At 37.7% G+C, this 19,299-nt stretch overlaps 4 protein-coding genes across 5 annotated transcripts; all 4 read left to right on the top strand.

The window, feature by feature from the left end:
* The first annotated feature begins 720 nt into the window (after nucleotides 1–720).
* Nucleotides 721–3,111, top strand: LOC133878204 (glycosyltransferase BC10). Of its 2 annotated transcripts, none has more exons than XM_062316729.1 (2): nucleotides 721–2,096; nucleotides 2,701–3,111. In XM_062316729.1, exon 1 carries the CDS (start codon nucleotides 1,008–1,010, stop codon nucleotides 2,082–2,084), a length of 1,077 nt encoding a protein of 358 aa, XP_062172713.1. In that variant the 5' UTR covers nucleotides 721–1,007; the 3' UTR covers nucleotides 2,085–2,096; nucleotides 2,701–3,111. The 2 variants fall into 2 exon arrangements, with proteins under 2 accessions (XP_062172713.1, XP_062172712.1); XM_062316728.1 differs by having other exon boundaries at nucleotides 723–2,096; nucleotides 2,684–3,111.
* A 5,144-nt stretch (nucleotides 3,112–8,255) lies between these two features.
* On the top strand, nucleotides 8,256–13,431 carry LOC133877965 (uncharacterized). Its single transcript, XM_062316429.1, has 3 exons — nucleotides 8,256–8,646; nucleotides 12,770–12,877; nucleotides 12,975–13,431. The coding sequence occupies exons 1-3, from the start codon at nucleotides 8,347–8,349 to the stop codon at nucleotides 13,284–13,286; spliced, it is 720 nt and encodes a 239-aa protein (XP_062172413.1). The 5' UTR covers nucleotides 8,256–8,346; the 3' UTR covers nucleotides 13,287–13,431.
* A 1,437-nt stretch (nucleotides 13,432–14,868) lies between these two features.
* On the top strand, nucleotides 14,869–15,357 carry LOC133876746 (NAC domain-containing protein 68-like). The gene has a single exon (XM_062314991.1). The coding sequence runs from the start codon at nucleotides 14,869–14,871 to the stop codon at nucleotides 15,355–15,357; it is 489 nt and encodes a 162-aa protein (XP_062170975.1).
* A 2,552-nt stretch (nucleotides 15,358–17,909) lies between these two features.
* LOC133876745 (NAC domain-containing protein 67-like) lies at nucleotides 17,910–18,515 on the top strand. The gene has a single exon (XM_062314990.1). It carries the CDS (start codon nucleotides 17,910–17,912, stop codon nucleotides 18,513–18,515), a length of 606 nt encoding a protein of 201 aa, XP_062170974.1.
* Nucleotides 18,516–19,299: the final 784 nt, after the last annotated feature.

Below are 19,299 nucleotides of genomic sequence, written 5' to 3'. Positions count from 1 at the left end.
CAGAAACAGTACAATGGGCCGCATGTAGAGACAAAACTCCTGTTTTCAAATTTCTAAACCAAAACAGACCCAAAAAAGAGTCAAAAATCTGACATCAAACATTAGGCTAAACAAAATAATAATAATAAAAACTAATTGCGGTTATCCGGTTATTAACCGATTTTTTAAATTGCACCGGTACCCGATTGCTGTTATTTTTGATTTTTCGATTTTTTCGATTACCAGTTATTGCCGGTTATTAGCGGTTACCGATTAATAACCACACCGTTTGTAGACTCATAATCCATCATATTATAATTAGACCTTTTGGGCTATACTTCCTAAACAAATAAGCATGTCTCCACCAAATTGTTTATAACACCTATAAACTCTGGTAGATCCACCAAATAAGATTCTCATAACTTAAATAATAATAATAATAATAATAATTCTCATAACTGAGACATCACACCCGTTTCCTGCATGTCCACAAAGAAACGGATCGGATCATAATTTGAAGGCTGAAGCATTGATGATCCGGGTTCGCAGTTCGCTCTTTCCCATCTAGAAAACCCACATCATTATCATTATTATTATTATGGATTTGTTTTTAATTGACAACGCAACCAACCATTAATGTCCCCATAAATTAAGAAATTAACATCCAAGATCCAACTCCGTTACCTATCCCAATCTCACGCCGTCAAACATAACGCCAAGATCACACCCCCCGTACACGGTACCCACTCATCCCATTCCGTCTCAACTACTCTCGCACCCATTCCATCCAACCCAATCTCTCTCTCTCTCTCTCTCTCTCTATGATTCAATAATATTCATGAGAAAAACAACAGAAGAAGAAACATCTGATACAAAACCCTCCCATTTCTCCTCCGATCAAACCCTAATTCCCCCTCCCGGCATTCCCACATTCATTCACAATTCCAGACCCCAATCCCCACAGCCCTCCCTTCCCCCTCTCACTCTCTCCCCTGAGAAGCATCCTGAGCGTGCCGCTCACGCTCTCGATGTTCTCCACCCCATTCGTCCTCTCCTTCTCCCTCCTCCTATCCCTCCCAATCCTCTTCCTTCTGGCGCCTAGATTCCTCACGCCACGTCATCCCTCCCTCCCCATCCCGCTCCCCGACGAGCTCCACGACCTCGCCCTCTTCGACCGCGCCGTCTCTCTCTCCAAACCCTCCACATTCTCCCACCTCTCCGCCTCCAACCCTAAGCTCAAAATCGCCTTTCTCTTCCTCACCAACTCCGACCTCCACTTCGCTCCCCTCTGGCAACGCTTTTTCCACGCCCACTCCGGCCTCTACAACGTCTACGTCCACGCCGATCCCGCCGCCAACGTCACGCGCCCCAAGGGCGTTTTTGACGGCCGCTTTATCCCCGCCAAGCGCACCTACCGTGCCTCCCCCACGCTCATCTCCGCTACCCGCCGCCTCCTCGCCACTGCTCTCATCGATGATCCTGCCAACGCCTTCTTCGCCGTCCTCTCCCAGTACTGCATCCCCCTCCACTCCTTTCGCTACGTCTACCACTCCATTGTCTCGTCCCCGTCCTTCGATCGGACCGACTCCGACCCTGAGTCCACCCTCTTCGGCGTCCGGATCAGGTACAAGAGCTTCATTGAGATCCTATCCAAGGAGCCCAGGCTCTGGAGGCGCTACACCTCGAGGGGCCGGTTCGCGATGATGCCCGAGATCCCCTTCGAGAAATTCCGAGTCGGATCTCAGTTTTTCGTACTCACGCGCCGCCACGCGCTGACTGTTATCAAGGACAGGACGCTCTGGCGGAAATTCAAGCTTCCGTGCTACCGGGACGACGACTGCTTCCCGGAGGAGCACTATTTTCCGACGCTGTTGTCAATGGCGGACCCCAATGGATGCACCCACTACACCCTAACGAGAGTCAATTGGACCGGTACGGTCAATGGTCACCCCCACACGTATCGGCCCCCCGAGATTTCGCGCGACGTGATTTATCGGCTGCGGCAATCGAATCTTTCCGAGTCTTACTTGTTTGCGAGGAAATTCACCCCGGATTGCTTGAGACCCTTGATGGGTATCGCCGATTCGGTCATTTTTCGGGATTAAATTTTGATTCTGGTAAGTGCCATCTCACCCACTGGTTAGTTTTAATTTCGCTTTTCGGTTCGTGTTTACAATTTCGGTGAGTTCTGAGTTGACCCGGAACGGTCCGTGTCGACATGTGAGTCGGTAGCGAGTTTAGTTAGTTTTTATCCAACCCTGGAAAGTTGGGATTTTATCATTTTGTTACTCGGAACGAGTCCGAGTCAACCCCCCTTTTCATTGGCCGATTTTTGCTGTTTTGTGTAGAATCTTACTGATATATTTTTATTATTTTCTTCCTTTTTCTCAAACCCGTGAACAGCAACTTGTGCATGTCGGTATCATTTTCATTTTTCATTACCCACTTGTTATATTTTCTTGTTTTAAATTGGAATTATGAAAATGTTGATGTTCTAGAAGAGCTTCTTTAGAACTAGCTGAATTTTAATCCGATAAAAATAAAAAAATAAAAAATAAATAAATGCCTTTGTATTGGGTGTAGCTTTAAAGGAGCTTGTTTTGTTTTGCAATGCTTTAATCATGTTTTTATTCCTACACAATGCCGACGTGAAAATGTGCTTTTTGTGCTTTTTTATGGATCCCATTGAACTGATCTTGCACAGGTGAATTGGGGATGCAGTTTTGAAGAGGCGTAAAGAGCCCACAAACGCAGAAAGAAAGCAGGGGGGGCGGTGGAGGAAACCAAATTACTTTTTTGTGGGAGCAAAAAAGCAGATACTTTTATCTTCTTCAAGTGTATTTAGACGGTGTAAAAAGAGTACTATTAGTCTATTATAAAAAAGAAAAAGAAAAAAAGTAGTAGTAGAAGTAGATTTTTCATTTTTGTCCTTTTTGATGCGTGCTTTTTTTGTATATATATATATATATATTATATGTTGCCCCAAACAACGTTGGGATAAAAAAATTCAAGTGTAATTTTAGGAAGCGAATAAAACCAAAGTGGAAACTGTTATAACGTGAGGGAACAGTCACGGGCTGAGGCCCATTCCTCTTTCCTCTTTCCTCTGGGATTCCTCCATGTCCTTTTTTCTCTTCCCTTTTGTCTCCTTATAATAATTCATCTGTAATAATATATATATATATATATATATTTTATTGTGGTGTTAAAGCACTTTTAATGAATTATCTATTTGCAATTTTAAGCTAGAATAGATAATAAAAATGTTAAAAAGAGACTTCATCAATTTATATATTCCAACTCTATAATAGATTTTCCTTAATTCCATAAATAGTGGAACTCTACATGTAGAGTTATACTATTCACTTATCTATTTTTTTTATTCATTATCTCCACTTTTTTAGCTTTGCTTTTTTCCTTTTTCCCTCCACTACTTCGCGTTCTTTTTTTTTTTTCTTTTTTCTTCCTTTATAGTGGAGATTTAAGAGAAAGTGTGTAAAGTAGTGGAGTTATAAAGCAGGACCCACGTGAAAAAAAATACTATAATGAAATAAATAAATTAAAAATAATATAGAGTTAAAAATATATAATCGGATGTATAGTGCATTTAAAATTTATTAGCTAAATTAGATAAAATAAATTTTAATTAACTATTCTAAATTGAAAAATACATAAACTATTAAGAATGCTCTGGTTGCCAAGCTAGAGTAATTTTGTTGTTAATTATGAGGTGGTGGCCACGATTGAGGGCTACAGGCTACTGGCTTGCATCTGATCTGAATTTGGGTACGGGGGGTGGGGGCAACGGAGAATAATATCAAGGAATATGGTGGGAATGATATTCTTCCCTTGCGTCCAAAGGAAAACAGCTGTTCTATGAGGGAGTTTGTCGGTGGTGGTTTTGTCGTAAAACATGAATTATGGCCACGACACAAAAGTTGCTTCCTCCTTTGCGTGCGGTGTGATGAATGTAATGGCGGACCATTCTTTTTATTTTCTTTTTATTTTGATTTTTAAAAATTACATCAATTTTATTTAAAAAATAAAATAAAATAAAATAAAAGGATGATATATTGATATAGCATTACTGTATTTTTTAGTGTTGGATATTTTGTTCTCAACCTGGTTGCCAGTACGAATAAACATGAGGTCACGTTCTAAGACCTTGATCCAATCTCTTTATCTTTTGTCCTAAATCAAATGCTCCTCATTTTTATTATTAGATATTTCAAAATGATTTTTTTTTTTTTTTCATAGAGTAAGATTTAATATATTTTTTTTGTTTCTTAAATTACGGTGTTTAGAATGAAAATCTGAAAATAGTAAGTAGATAACCATTTGCTACTTTTATTAAATGTATGTTCTGAAAATAGATTAGGGTCTCGTTTAAGAAGGCTTTTTTATAAAGACAAAAATTTCTTACAAATTGATTTGTAGAAAATTTCATACAATTCACATATAAGATAGACATGTGTCCCTTGGTATATGAAAATCACATGTTGTTTTAATAGCATTAATAGAAAAACATAAAGCACATGTTTAAAGGACACATGTCATTTTTATATGTAGGTTGTGCGAAAAAAATTTTATCCCTTTTTTAATAGCATTAATAAAAAAAAATATATGATTCTCACATTTCTAAATGACACATGCCACTCTTATACGTGAGTTGTATGAAATTTTCTACAAATTTTTTTTTTTTTGTGATTTTTATAATATTTTTAAAAAAACAAAAGCATTAATATTCACAAAATACTTAAAATTATTTTTACTTTTATTTGAGATTGGAATTTTTTTTTTTTTTTTAAAAAAAAAAAGAAAAAAGTAGCCTCCAAAAAAATTTATGAAACCAACCCTAGATTCTCCTGATAGATTCCACTTGGGCAAAGGTAAAAAACTTGTGATTTGTTTTTTCTTTTGTAGTTGTTGGGGAGCGGTGGGAGTGAATGGGAGGAGGCGGCAGGTGGATGCTCGGTTGTCGTCAAATGTTGTGCAATCTTTGACTTAATTACTTAAAAGTATTTATTTATTGGTGGGACAAGAAAAGGCAAAAGGGAAGGTTACAGTAGTTGCTGTTTTGCATCGGAACGGTACACCGGGGCTGGGGCACACATTTAATTGCCGCCGGTGATTATTATACGGCAGCGTTATGGACCATTTACCTTTCATAGAATGATAGAATCATAGATAGGGGATGGACACCCTAGCCGAAAAGTCCAAAAAGGTCACGCGGTTGATGTTGACTAATAACACATTTTTTTTTATTATTTATTTTTGAAATACATATTCGAATTATTTTGCTAAATTTAAATTCTACTAAAAATTTTATTCTAACTTTTTTTTTTTTTTTTTTTTAAAATTTTATCTTAAGTAGTTGGTTTGTTTGGATTTAGAATAGAATATTTATTCTATTCGGGTTTTTTTTAAAACCCGCCCACCCCCTAAAAACTCGAATTCTATTTCAATTCAAAGCTGACATTCTGATTAATGACCAGGACTCATGCGCAGAACAAGTTGTCTTCAAAAGAACGTGTGGGTCCCACATTTAAATAATAAAATAATAAAAATTTAAATCAACAAAAAAGAAATTGAAAGAAATTAAAAAAAGAAAAAAGAAAAAAAAAAAAAGAGGGGTGGCTGCCAGGGGTGGCCGCGCGGCCTCCCCCGACCACTGGGGGATGGCCGCGCGCCACCCCCAGTCACCTCTGGGATGGCTGCCAACCACCCCCTTGCATCCATTTTTTTTTATTATTATTTTTTTAAAAAAATTATTTATTTATTTTTTAATTAAACAATCAATATATAATAAATTATTATTATTTAAATTATTATTTCACACAACTTTTCACAATACCAATCATTATACATAACTTTTAAACTTCCAATCATTTCTTACCATTAAAAAATAATATTTTTCAATCTAAAAATTCAACACCCAAATACTTTTTTTTACCTCGAAATTTGTAAATAAAATTAGAATTCAATTCTAATTCCAAAAATTCAATACCCAAACACACCAAGCCATCTAAACATAATACAAAAAAATCGCACACCGCAAACGCGCCCTTAAAGTCCTACATCCATCTTGAAAGATTTCCTTTATTTGGGGGGTTTCTTGCTGATATCTAGGAAGAAATCTTTGGTAATAAAACTTTTGAAAAAGTGCTACCTTAGGTTTAACCACTCCCTTCCCACACTTGAGATTGAGATTTTTAATAGAAATTATGACTACATCACACCCAATAAAATAGCTCTACGTGTAACACTCTCGGCCTGTTAACTCGTCATGAAATTTTTGAACAAAATCATAAAATTATTCATAAAAATGTTTTCATAAACAATTGTATTCTACACTTCACTTTAATAAAAAAAAAAAAAAAAAAAAAAAAAAAAAAAAAAAACATGGTTTGGATGAAAATTTTATTTATAACCATTTTACTCTTAGTGCCAGATTCAATCTTGACCGTTTATTTTAATAATTGACTTTGGATCGCACTTATAACTTTCTAAGATCCATCGTGGTTGCCAACCTTCTCTTTTCTCCCTTGCCTACCCACTTCACTTTCAATCTAACCCCTAACCAATCACTTCCTCATATTCTCATAATTCATAACCAAAGGAAAATATATATATTTGAAAGACAATAAAGATTATATTCGGACTCCTTTCAACCTAAAAGGGAGAGTTTCTCATGGAAAGTGTTAATAGAGGTTGGTTTCTATTTTCAATCCAAGTTTTTGGGTCTAGCTGAAGAATTGAACCTAAACATGGAAGGCAGCGGCGAAGCCAGCATTTACAAATTTGGGGGATCCCCCCCCCCCCCCCCACTCTTGCTACCTCTGCCCCTAATGCAAGATATCCCTTGAAAATGCGAAAAGTATATGTTCTTTTGTTTTATTAATGGTATTAAAAAAAAAAAACATGTTTCTCACATACTAATAGACACCTTATTTTTTTAGAAACTGAATTAATAACAAGAGAAAGGAGTTAGGAGATCTTTCCCGCTCTTGATTCTAACAAGAAATAAAAGGAAAATAAGTGAGAAAAAGGCCTATTTGGCAACAACATATACCCAGAAATTAAATCTCCTAAAGACTTTGGTAGCCGACCAAGAGACAAGAAACTAACTTGAAGCTAATGTCCTCCACAATATATAGGTGCAAAAGGACCAATTAGCACAAAGAGATGGATTATTAATGGCTGTAATGACAGCAATGGAGTCCCCTTCTAGTAAAGCATGCATGGAGGTGAAGAAGGAAATCACATCCTGATGAAAGGTATTTTTCTATTCAATAACTTTTTTCATAGTTATAAAAGACTCTGGACACCTCACCCTTAATTGTTTATTTTCTTGGTTTCTTTATAATATCTATTGTTTGGCAAAGACAATTAATAACAAATAGAGAAGAAAAGAGAAAGTTAGCTCGTCTCTTTCCTTCCTTGTTAGGAAGATCGATGAAACTTCCAAAAGCAATGAATTTCTGGTGGCAAAATTACCTCATCCTACTTTTTCTAGAATGCCCAACAAACACAGCTTAACATCTATATAGGGCACTTTGGAAAAAGACCCATTCACTTGTTTCCTAAAATATGGTATTTTATGCATTTATAAATATTATTTATGTATAAGGTATCACGTGGTGGCTCGTGTGAAGCTGACGAAGGTTTGGAGGTTTTTGACGGCCGCCCCAAAGTCGCTGAAAGTTCATGACAATCGTTATGGGAGTCGAAACTTCGTGTCAACTAGCACAAGGCTGTTGGAAGTTCATGGCGGCCACTGCAAAGATGTCGAAAGTTCATGGTGGTCACTGCATGTGAAACTAATAGAAGTCCATAAAGGCTATTTCAGGGCCATAAGTAGTTCATAATAATTATTTTTTGATAAATGTTTTTTGTTTTATTTGCTTAAAAGTACACAGTGGCCAATGCGAAACTACCAGAAGTTCATAAAGGCCCTCGCAGAGCCATAAGTAATTCATAATAATTATTTTTTGAGAAATGTTTTTTTTTATTTTCTTAAAAGTATTTTATGAAAGGTGTTTGAATTTTTATTTTTTTTAGAATTTTGTGATTTAGATCACATTTGAAAATTTATTTGGAAACATGGGCAGTTTTTTAAAATTGTCTCAATGAATATAAGTTTCAAATTATGAGAATATATGAAGCCTTTTTTTTAAAAATAAAAGAAAATAAAATAAAAAATTGGAAATCATTGAAGATTTTATTCATTGACATAAATTTCAAATGGTTTTATATATATATTATCTTTAACCTTTCCTCCTTTAAGCAAAAAGAAGCGTCCTTTCTCACTCCTTTGTTCTCTCTACTCGGCTTCAGCGCCCAAAAGAAGGGAGAAGCGCAAAGCCAATGGCAGCCTGGGCAATGCTAATGATGGTGGCGATGCTGCTGATGGCGGTGGGTTCGGACGCCGGCAACACAAATGGCGTATACAATCCCTGCGCGGACACCAAGATCCAGAGATCCGACGGTTTCTCCTTCGGCATCGCATTCTCGTCCAAAGAAAGCTTCTACTACAACCAGTCCCACCAGCTCTCCCCCTGCGACCGCCGCCTCTCCCTCGCCTCGGCCACCTCGCAGCTCGCACTCTTCAGGCCCAAAGTTGACGAGATCTCCCTTCTCTCCATCAACACCTCCTCCTTCTTCCCGGTACCATTCACTTCTACACCATTTTTGGATGATTTACTGTTACATATACGCTGGGTTTTGGTTATTCAGCTAATGGGTTCTAAGATGAGTGACTTTACTGGGTTAACACTTTGCTGAGCAATGGGTGAACTTTTTGCTAATTTGCGACTGATATACAAAAATTTGGGTAATAGTAGGCTATTGGGATAAAAATGCTGCTCTCTAGAAAAGATAGAGTAAAATCAGGATATGAAATGGAAGCAGTTAAAAAATGGTAAAAAAAACTAATATTAGAAGATGAAAATTTTTAAATGAAATCGGACAGAATTGTGATCAAATTATGGAAGCCTTGAACAACATATGTTTTGCTACGTACAAGCAAGAATTTTGTTACAATAGGATTCCTGAGACACCATCCAAGTATGTAGTCCTAGCTGCATCAGATCCCCTATGAACATCACTACTCCTTTAATTTCTGTAATAGGATTGAAGGGAAGGGGGAATGAAAGAGAAAGAAAGAAGAAGAAAGAGCATTTTCTCTCCATCTGTCATTCTTCTTAATGCACATGTTCCATTGTCTCTCTTTTAATCTTCATGTTGGCGACTTCTGGAGGATTTTGTTTATATAAGAGAAAATGAATGATTTAGCTTCATGGTCTAGTCTTTGATGCAAGGCTGGCTTATGGTAGGATCATTATGCATCCAAAAGTATAGATAAACCTTTAAAAGAAAGTGTATTAGCATATCTAAAGTGAAGGTAACAATGGCAACAATAGTACAAATGAAAAGGATCTTTTGTTGGTTATTAAACTTGATTTGTAATATTCATTTCTAATTTATTCTAGATTCATGATTTTAAAGTGTCTTGCATGTATTTGGTCTAAAAGTCAATTTGGGAAATAAATATGTTAAATATAGGGGATAATTTTTTTAGGAGTTGCATGGGATTTTTTTATGCGAGTTATTTGGGATTTATTTTTTATGTGGGAGCTATGTATGATGTAAATGAATGAATTGAATATCGAAAGACTAGAAGCATCCATTATAGCTTATAAGTACTCAGATACTCTAGTCATTGTTCTAAAGTGAGTGGAATAAAATTTATTTTGATGTGTTTGTGCTTATCCTCTTCTCCACTTATCTTCCTTAGAATATTGAGTGTATTTTAGCCCTCCTGATTTCCAACAAAGTGGTATTAGAGCCATTTGTGGTGAGAAGAAAATGGCGAATGGAATGACTCCATTTTTCAAATGCCCAAAGACGGCTGTGATAATTTGTGCATCTGTATGAAGGCAATCTTGGGATCACAATATTTATGGGAGATCATTGACAAAGGTTATAACAGTTGGTCAGATCTAGTATGGATCGTACATGGACGGTAGTTGGAGTCGGCGGCTCTCCTAGGGATCCCTCATCTGGGATCCTTGGGGAAGATGATCAAGTTGGCTCTTGCGAACAGCTTGATGCACTATCTCCCTTCAACCCTTTGAGCAAAATGTGGCAAAAGGAAGGAAAATCCATGGACCGACCCCATCGTCTCCACCCCGTAGGAACTACAAGATCACCCTAAGGACGCCGAAGGAAAAGCTCGAACGACCTCCAACAAAAGGTTACCTGTACTCGAAACCGACACAAGTAGGTAGGTAGAGAATACCTTGGGGCGCAAGACAACTCTCTCTAAGGAACTCGGCAAAATAGCCCTGTAACTTCGAGAGAAGGTTAGGGGTGAAATGCCACTCGAACCCAGAGCTAGTTGGTTCTCCCTGAAATGCGTTGAGATGCAACAGTTGACTGTTTCAGTGCGGGTTGCGAGAGCGGTACCAAATCGAAGCGAACTCTAAATACTAGATATGACCTCAAAATAATAGGGGTCAAGGTCGGCTAGTGAGACGATGGGGGATAAGCCGGCATCATATCCATAGAGCGCATTCATCATAGTTAGAAGCTCTAGCTCCGTATCAAGGTCATGATCAATATCTAAGGGCGTGGAGAATGAAGATTCTTATCTCCAACTCAAAAGGGATCTTCACGAGCCACTAGAAAGAAGGATCGAAAGCCGATCATGATCATCCATCAATGCTTGGATGATGTCATATTACAAAGGGTTGCTAATGCAACTACTTCAAAGGAAATTGGGAGATTCTTCAAAACTCTTACCAAGGAATTGATAAAGCGAAAAAAGTTCGCCTCTAGACTTTGTGAGGTGAGTTTTAAGTCTTGCATATTAGGATTCCTACCGGGACTAGGACTCCTACTTCAACTAGGAGTTTAAGTCTAATTGGACTTTACTACCTTTACTTCTATTTGGATTAGGCCTTTAGAGTTTGTTTCCAAGTGGGAGTGGGAGTGGGAGTTTGATTTTGTTGAACTCCTAAACTTGAAAAAATTAGGAATTCTAATGTGATTAGAATTGGAAACCTAATATGATTAGGATTTCTAGACCTAGTTGAATTAAGTTTCCCAATTGGGTTGGGACTCTCATTTAAAGAACTTAGATTCCAAGTAGGATTGGTAAACCAATTATGGTTAGGATTCATAATACGGTTAGGACTCCTAATCCTAGTTAAATAATAAATCCTAATATGATAAGGATTCCGAAGTCCAAGTATGAGTAGAACTCCTAGTTTGACTAGGATTTCTATTGAGATTAGGATTTCTACTTTGATTAGGATTTCTACTTGGATTAAAACTCGTATTTTGACTAGGATTCCTTACTTTGATTAGGATTCCTACTTGGATTAAAACTCGTATTTTGACTAGGATTCCTATCGGTACTAGGACACATACTTCAACTAGGATTCCTGATGATATTAGGATTCCTACTTCGACTAGGAGAGGACCATATTGAGACCTTTATTCATGAATATCAAGTAGGATATTTTTAGACAAGAACTGGAAACCTCCTTAACTTAAAAGGTGGTTTCACCACTTTGATCATTAAGGAATGGAAGATGATTTTTGAAAGGGAATCAATCCATGCATAAGCATAGATCCGTAAACCTTAGCATGACTAAAAACAATGCATGCTGTCACGTATCAATCGGCCCTAACATGTAGAGAGTATGTTGTAGGCCCTTGTCTCACCTCGAACAACCAACACACTTCGAGCAACCAGGGTAAGCTAACCATCCCCAAAAAATCTCTTGCAAACTAGCCGACCATGAAAAATCAGCCAGAGTGATTTTCAAAACTGATTTGTGTTCATTGTTTTAAAAAACTGTTTCACTTCATTTACTTGGTTTTCAAAATGAAATTAAAAGAAAAATAAAAAATAAAAGGGGGCCGAACTGTCACTTAGAGTGTGCCAAATATTTGGTTCATAATGGATGTGGATATCAGATATCTATGTAAATTTACAAGGTGTGAGTTGAAATGGATACCCTTGACGATATTAATCACTTGAAAATTAAAATGTTCATGCTTTGGGATTGCTGAAAATGAAATATGACATACAAAAAAGCCTTCATGAAGTCCTTTACTGCTGCACGATGCATACCATCAAAGCACAAGGTGGAAGAGTCAAGTCACAAGTAACCTGACATCAAATAGCATTTGGTTGACCTAAGGATAAAATAAGATAAGATTAAAATTTCTTAAACTGAAAATTGGACAAAATCACAATCAGGCAATGATTGATTATTCAATAAACAAAGAAGACTTCAAAGATCTGAACCAAACTGGCACTTAAAGCCTGTCTAATATCTGATTCTTAATGGATGTGGATATCAGAGGCATAATAATTGATTAAACTTCAGTTACTATGAGCAGAGTGAGATTTGAAGTTGATATGATCATGGTGGTGATAAGATTTGATACTTGCTTGAACCTTCTAATAAGTAAGATTAAGGCATCCATGATTTGTTGACTTGGTGCTTGCTCGACCCTTCTAAAATTGATTAAGCCCTTCATGAAAACCACAGTTGCCAAAATTTTAATTTCCATTCACTTGGATCAATCCAATCAATTGAAAAGCTTAATTCTGGTCAGCTTCCACTTGGCGGTTCCCTATATTCTGTACTTAGTCCTAAAAGTATTTTCACTTTCATGATTTTCTTTGGATGTAAGGCCATCACCATTTGCCACAAATTTGAGACTTTGGACTAGAATTATTCTTTCTATATAATCCTATTACTTATCTTTGCAGGATTCTTATGGTGGGTATATGGTGGCATTTGCGGGGCGAAAGTATGCTGCAAGGTCTCTCCCTGCTTTTGTTGCAAACAGCACCTACATTGTGACCAGTTTCACCCTGGTAATGATACAGCAGCATATACCTGGTTCAGTTTCGATTAAATAGAGATCTCATATTCTTTATATCTAATTAAACTAAATGGACATTGTCAGAGCAGGCCCTCGAGTTTCAGAAGGGTAGGCTGCAGAATTTGTATTGGAAAAGAGATGGGTGTGCTTCATGCTCAGGTAACTCCAATTTTGTATGCCTCAACAAACAAGACTGTGCCATCAGAACATCAAGCTGTAAAAACCGAGGGGGTACAGTAGATTGCAGTCTTGGGATACAGCTAGCTTTTTCTGGCACAGATAAGCATCTTATGGCTCTCAATTCATGGTATGAAGTGGAAAACCTTCGGCAATATTCCCTCTATGGCTTGTATTCAAACCTCAAAAATTCTCTCACTAGCCAGTATAGTAACTTCTTTTAGTTGGTTATATTGAAAGTTCCAAGATTGTTTTCATTGGTGATTGTGTTGTAATGTGGTGACTGTCCTGCTGATCAAATTGTCTATTGAACTGAATGTATATGGTTGTACGGTTATTGAGATGAGAAATCTGCTTTTGCTATCTGTAGCTCAACCGACTCTTTATTTTGTGGACTGGGAGGTTTGATTTGGACCTCACTACTTTTTAATTTGATCCGAACCACCATGCATGGTAGTGCCACGGGTTGAACCTGTGGCCATCTGCACCTTAGTTCACCACCCGTGGCTGCCACACCACCATGAAAAGAAACCAAAGGGAGTTTGCACACCACGGTGTGTGGCCTCCCTTGAGTTTTATGTTTAGGGTTTCTTTGAAACCCTAGACGGCTAGACCAATCCTTACCTTTTTTTTGAATAGCTTTTTTAATCTTATTAAATCTGGACTTTAAATTAGGTATTATTAATATGATTAGAATATTCACCCCTAGTTAGATAATGATTTCTAATGAGATTGAGATTCTAAACTTAAAGTGCAAGTCCAACAAGGATTCCTAGTATGACTAGAATTCCCCATGTGACTAGGATTCTTGCCAAGACTAAAAGTTAATCCCAAAAAAACCAGGGTTATACAAGACTGATAGCATAACAAGTTATAACAACTTGTACGAATAATATAATATTACAGATAAGCCCCAACCGGCCCGAGTATGAGGGTTGGATAGTATTATCGCGTGCATGGATGCATGTAGTCTTAGAGCTTCATGGTGCATTTGGGATTGTAAGTTCGTTAACAAAAAAAAAAAAAAAAGGTACGGTTTTAAATTAAATTACAGAAAATTAATCGTTTGAGAATTGCGATTTAAAAACACAAAAAATGTTTTTTTCTTATTGCATGCTAGAGTCATTTTTCTAAAACGCATAATTTTATAAGTTATTCTGCAATTTTAAAGGGTAAACTGCAATTTATCAAACACTTAATTGCATTTTTAAAAATTACTTTTTTAAATCGCACCTTTTGAAATTACAAACTCAAACGGACCTTTAATTAATTTGATATTTAGTTATTTTTATTCCTTATCATGATGTATTTGATCAATAAGTTATCTCCGAAATAACACACAAAAAGTTGGTAGTAGTAGTAGTAGTTGAATAGGATATGTCTTTCATGAGTAATTCTAAACGTTATATTCATGTCCTTTTAATAATAATGTGACTTTTAAAAGAAACATGGAAATAACGTCTAGAATTACTTGCATTTCATAGTTACAAGTCTTTTTAAAATAATGAGTTAAAGAATAAAAAAAATGAAAAGTATTTTTTTTTTTAATCAAACGACTGTCGTTTTAAACTACTGAAATGGTCTCGGCCCAATGAAAGCTCAAACCGAAGCCCAAACGGATCCCTAACTGCCTTAAAGATCCCTAATAACTGCCTTATTAAAGATTAAAGATTAAAGATTTATTTCTATTTATTTAATTTATTTTTATTTCCTTTGTTTGAATTCAGTGTATATCTCTATATATAGACAAAATACATAGCCGTCGTCCTTCTCTCCGCATTTTAAAGATTTCGTGTAGAACAAGTTATGGCTTCTTCTTCTATACCGGCGGGCTACAAATTCCACCCCTCCGACGAAGATGTCGTCAGGTTCTACCTCCACCCCAAAGCCACCGGACAGCCTTTGCCGTACCCAGATATTATAGTTGAATTCGATCTCTACGGTGAGAAAGAGCCTTCTGAGATATGGGACATGTTCGGAGGTCCCTCCATCGACGAGACCGAGGATCTCTTCTTCTTCACCAAATTGAAGCGGTTGAGTCGCTCCCGTGTCAATCGGAGCGTCGGCCCCGGGGGAACTTGGAGCTACGAGTCGTCTAAGACCATATACGCTCGTGGGACGAGAATCCCGATTGCCAAGAAGAGGAGCTTGCGGTACGAGAACCCCAGGTCGCCCCAACGCGGTGCCTGGCACATGAAGGAGTACACCCTGCCGATAAAGACTCAACTCGATGTGGGTTCGTCTTTTTCGTCTTCCTACGTGGTCTGCCGCCTCTCCAAGCACGAACGTCGTTGATGAATCTTCACAAAAGGAAAATCGATCAAGAAAGAAAGACAGAGCCGTCTCAGCTTTCAGTCGAATTTCCCAAACAAAACGATTTTAGGGCTCCTATTCATGAGGCCGACACCTGCAGCTTCAAAGATTTTCGGTTCAATTGGTTTTGTGGATGCAGTTTGGATTTTTTTGTCTTCCAAAACTGTATTTTTGTCGATTTTTCATTTCTCGCAAATCCAAAACTGTATTTTTCGATTTTAGGCATTACTTAATTTTGAGTTTTGATGATGAGATTGACACCTGCATTTTTGCAGATTTTTCGGTTCGATTAATTTGTATCAACTTTTTTGTGCGGATTTTTGTTCAATGAGAAAATGGAACTGGAGTGCCTACCGTACCGTACCAGATATACGGGCAAGAGGAGTCTCGCTTTAGTTTCTTATTTACTTATTATTTATCTTTGTTATTTACTTGTTGGTGTTAAATTTATTTCTTTTTTTCTTTTTTCTAATTAAGTCTACATAACTTATTATTGCTTGATTAATGAAACTATGAAAAGAAATGTACTAGCAAACTCACGTTTGTTCTTGGGAGGCTCAAAGTCCTCGAATCATCTTAAAATCTATCCTTTTTTATTGGTTTGTAAACAATTAATATTAGAGACACGTTACTTGGCCATGGACGACCATCGTTTGGAATGATTAGAGAGGCAATTGAAATTCCTTTTGTTTTTCAACCAATTTAAAGGTATTTTCAGCCTGCAAACGAGTGTATACATAGTGTTGTGTCGATAAGAGTTATTTTTTCCAAGCTGAGCTTATAATAATATAGAGATAGCAATTTAGTATAAAACAAGGGTTTCTGCTCACCAATAACATATTGACACGTCATCTCAAAAAAAAAAAAAAAAAAAAAAACTCAACAAATTCAAGTGTTGCTAAAACACCGGATCATAACAATTGTTTTGCCCCATTTCCCTCTCAGACAAGTTGAGAACAAAGAGACCGCCCCTACCCAAATTCGCACCATCACAGCCACGCCGGACTCTGTCGGCACCGCCTAGGCCAGACCATGCCACCACAACTAAGCCAACCCCAAACGTTGCTCCTCCGATGTGGGTCTGGAGGCTGTGGGGTTGGATGCTCCTGGCACCGTCCAGACTGGAAAACGCCACCAACGCCCGGTTCGGAACATGCTGTCACAACTAAACCAAACCCAACCAACGCCACCGAACATTGCTCCTCCGACGTTGGTCTGGATGCCGTGGGTCTGGACACTGTCAACACCACCAACGCCTGTGCTAGACCACGCCGCCACCTCCCAGGTCAGAACACGCCACACCACCAAACGCTGCTCCTCCAACGTGGGTCAGCTGCTCTTCCTCCTAGGGTTCTCTAATTTTCCTTTACTTTCCCTCACTTTGTCACTTTCCAAACAGAAATCGCATTAGTGCTAAATGTTGAAGAGAATATGAAGAAATCAAATGCAAATTGGAAATCAGATGCAGAGAGGGTTTTCTTTTTTTCTTTTTTTCTAAGCAGTGGTAAACGATGAAGAAATCATATGCAAATCGAGTGTTCGAGTCTTTTGATTCTATTTCATTTTTTTGTTCCAAGCTCATGTGTCAACTTCTCGTTGGTGGGCCAAAAAAACTTAGTTTCTGCCATAGCCTTATAGAAGTTATAGCTTAATATATATGGTCCTTCAGTCAAGAAGAAAATACTAGTCATGTGGAAGAATGTTCAGCCTCTCTATCTGGAGATGAAGTTCTGAACTCTTCAAATAATAAATCTGAGAGCATGAAGCTTGTTCGGGATTATAAATGGATAGAGGATTTGCCCATGGGATGGCTGAACCACCTTACGGGCCAAAACCCTTCAATTTTTTTTTTGTCAGTTGGTGGTTTTGCCACCCCAGACCAATCAAGGGGTGGCTTTTTTTTTTTTTTTTTTCTTCAATCTTTTTTTTAAAATTTTATTATTTTTAATTAACTTTTAAAGATGCGAGTAATTTGACAATTATGTGAGTGCTGATATGTCGCAAGGGATATGTGTCGTGTTCCTAATAGTGCTAAGTGACAGTGACGTGGCGGACCGTTAGTTTTTTGGCAAAAAACTTAACTAAGGTATTAATTTGGTCTTTTTTCAAAACGGATATACCATCTGTAATGCGAATTAAAACTCAAGTATCAAAAAATAAAGTTTTTAAAAAACTCATTTACTAAAAACATATTTAACTCTAAAAATTTTTAAAAAAATTAGATAAAATCTGATTTATTTTTAAAAAATTACAAATATCGATAAAACATTCATTTTTTTTTTCTTTTGCATCCAGAACATACCATAACCGCCTCAAAGATTAAAGATTTATTTATTTATTTATTTTAATTTTCGTTGTTTGAAATTTGAAAAGTGGTGATGTATGTGTATTCAGTCTATATATAGTTGTTGCGTAAGGGATAAGGGTAAAAGACAAAAAATGAAATACTCCTGGCATTTTAAAGATACGGAGACCGTTGTCCTTCTCTCTGCTTTCCAATCGCCGCCACTGCCCAGATTCGTGTAGAACAAGTTATGGCTTCTTCTTCTATACCGGCGGGCTACAAATTCCACCCCTCCGACGAAGACGTCGTCAGGTTCTACCTCCGCCCCAAGGCTACCGGACAGCCTTTGCCCTACCCGGATATTATAGTTGAATTCGATCTCTACGGTGAGAAAGAGCCTTCTGAGATATGGGACATGTTCGGGGGTCCCTCCATCGACGAGACCGAGGATCTCTTCTTCTTCACCAAATTGAAGCGGTTGAGTCGTTCACGTGTCAATCGGAGCGTCGGCTCCGGGGGAACTTGGAGCAACGAGTCGTCTAAGACCATATACGCTCGTGGGACGAGAATCCCGATTGCCAAGAAGAGGAACTTCCGGTACGAGAACCCCGGGTCGCCCCAAGATGGTGCCTGGCTCATGAGGGAGTACAGCCTGCCGATGAAGACTCAACCCGATGTGGGTTCGTCTTCTTCGTCTTCCTACGTGGTCTGCCGCCTCAGCAAGAACGATCGGCCTAAAGCGAAAGTCGTCAGAGAAGAAGAAGAAGATGATGATGAAGAAGAGGCCCCAGCCAAGAAAGAGAAGATGAAGTCGTTGATCAATCTTCACAAAAGGAAAATAGATCAAGAGAGATAGAGCCGTCTCAGCTTTCACTCGAATTTCCCAAACGAACGATTTTAGATCTCCTATTTATGAGGCCGACACCTGCAGCTTCAAGGATTTCGGTTCAATTGGTTTTGTGAAATACCTATGTTGTGCAATTTGGATTTTTTGTCTTCCAAAACTGTATTTATCGATTTCTTATTTCTCGCAAATCGAATGGAACTTGAACTTTTTTTTTTTTTTTTTCCTAGATTTAATTCATTTGTTCATTTAACTTCTGGTTGATTGTTGCTTTTATGTGTTGTTAAGAAAATCATGTTGTAATGGAAAGCAGCATATAGGAGCAAAACGCATATATAAAGCTAGTCAACAACCAAAATCAAAGTGGCAAAACAACAAACACCTACCGTGCGTGATTCACAAGACAAATCCAATCATTATTGTTTGTTTTTATCTCTGGCTTCTAACATGCCATCAGAAAGAAGAAACGATTTTTGAGAGTCAAGCATATATATGATGATGCTCACAGTCAGGTGGATGCTCGGCTGTCTTCTGTTCTGAGGGATGGAGTTTGGTTTCGGAGGCCTGCTCGCTCAGTTGTTATGGTGGTTATTCAGAGTAGTCTTCTGGAGGTGTACATCATGAGGAGAATAGAATGATAAGCCTATATGGTTGTTATCCAAGAAGAAGCATCGAGACATGTTAGATGCACATCATTTGTACATGTTTTGTACATCATCTTTTTTAATCAATCATTAAATTTGTAGGACCTACAAAGATTCACATTGCGGGCCCTATAGCAAAAATCATTTCTCTT

The sequence above is a fragment of the Alnus glutinosa genome, chromosome 9 (genome assembly GCF_958979055.1).
Source record: "Alnus glutinosa chromosome 9, dhAlnGlut1.1, whole genome shotgun sequence".
Classification (NCBI taxonomy): Eukaryota; Viridiplantae; Streptophyta; class Magnoliopsida; order Fagales; family Betulaceae; genus Alnus; species Alnus glutinosa.
This window is presented reverse-complemented; position numbering and strand designations above follow the sequence as displayed.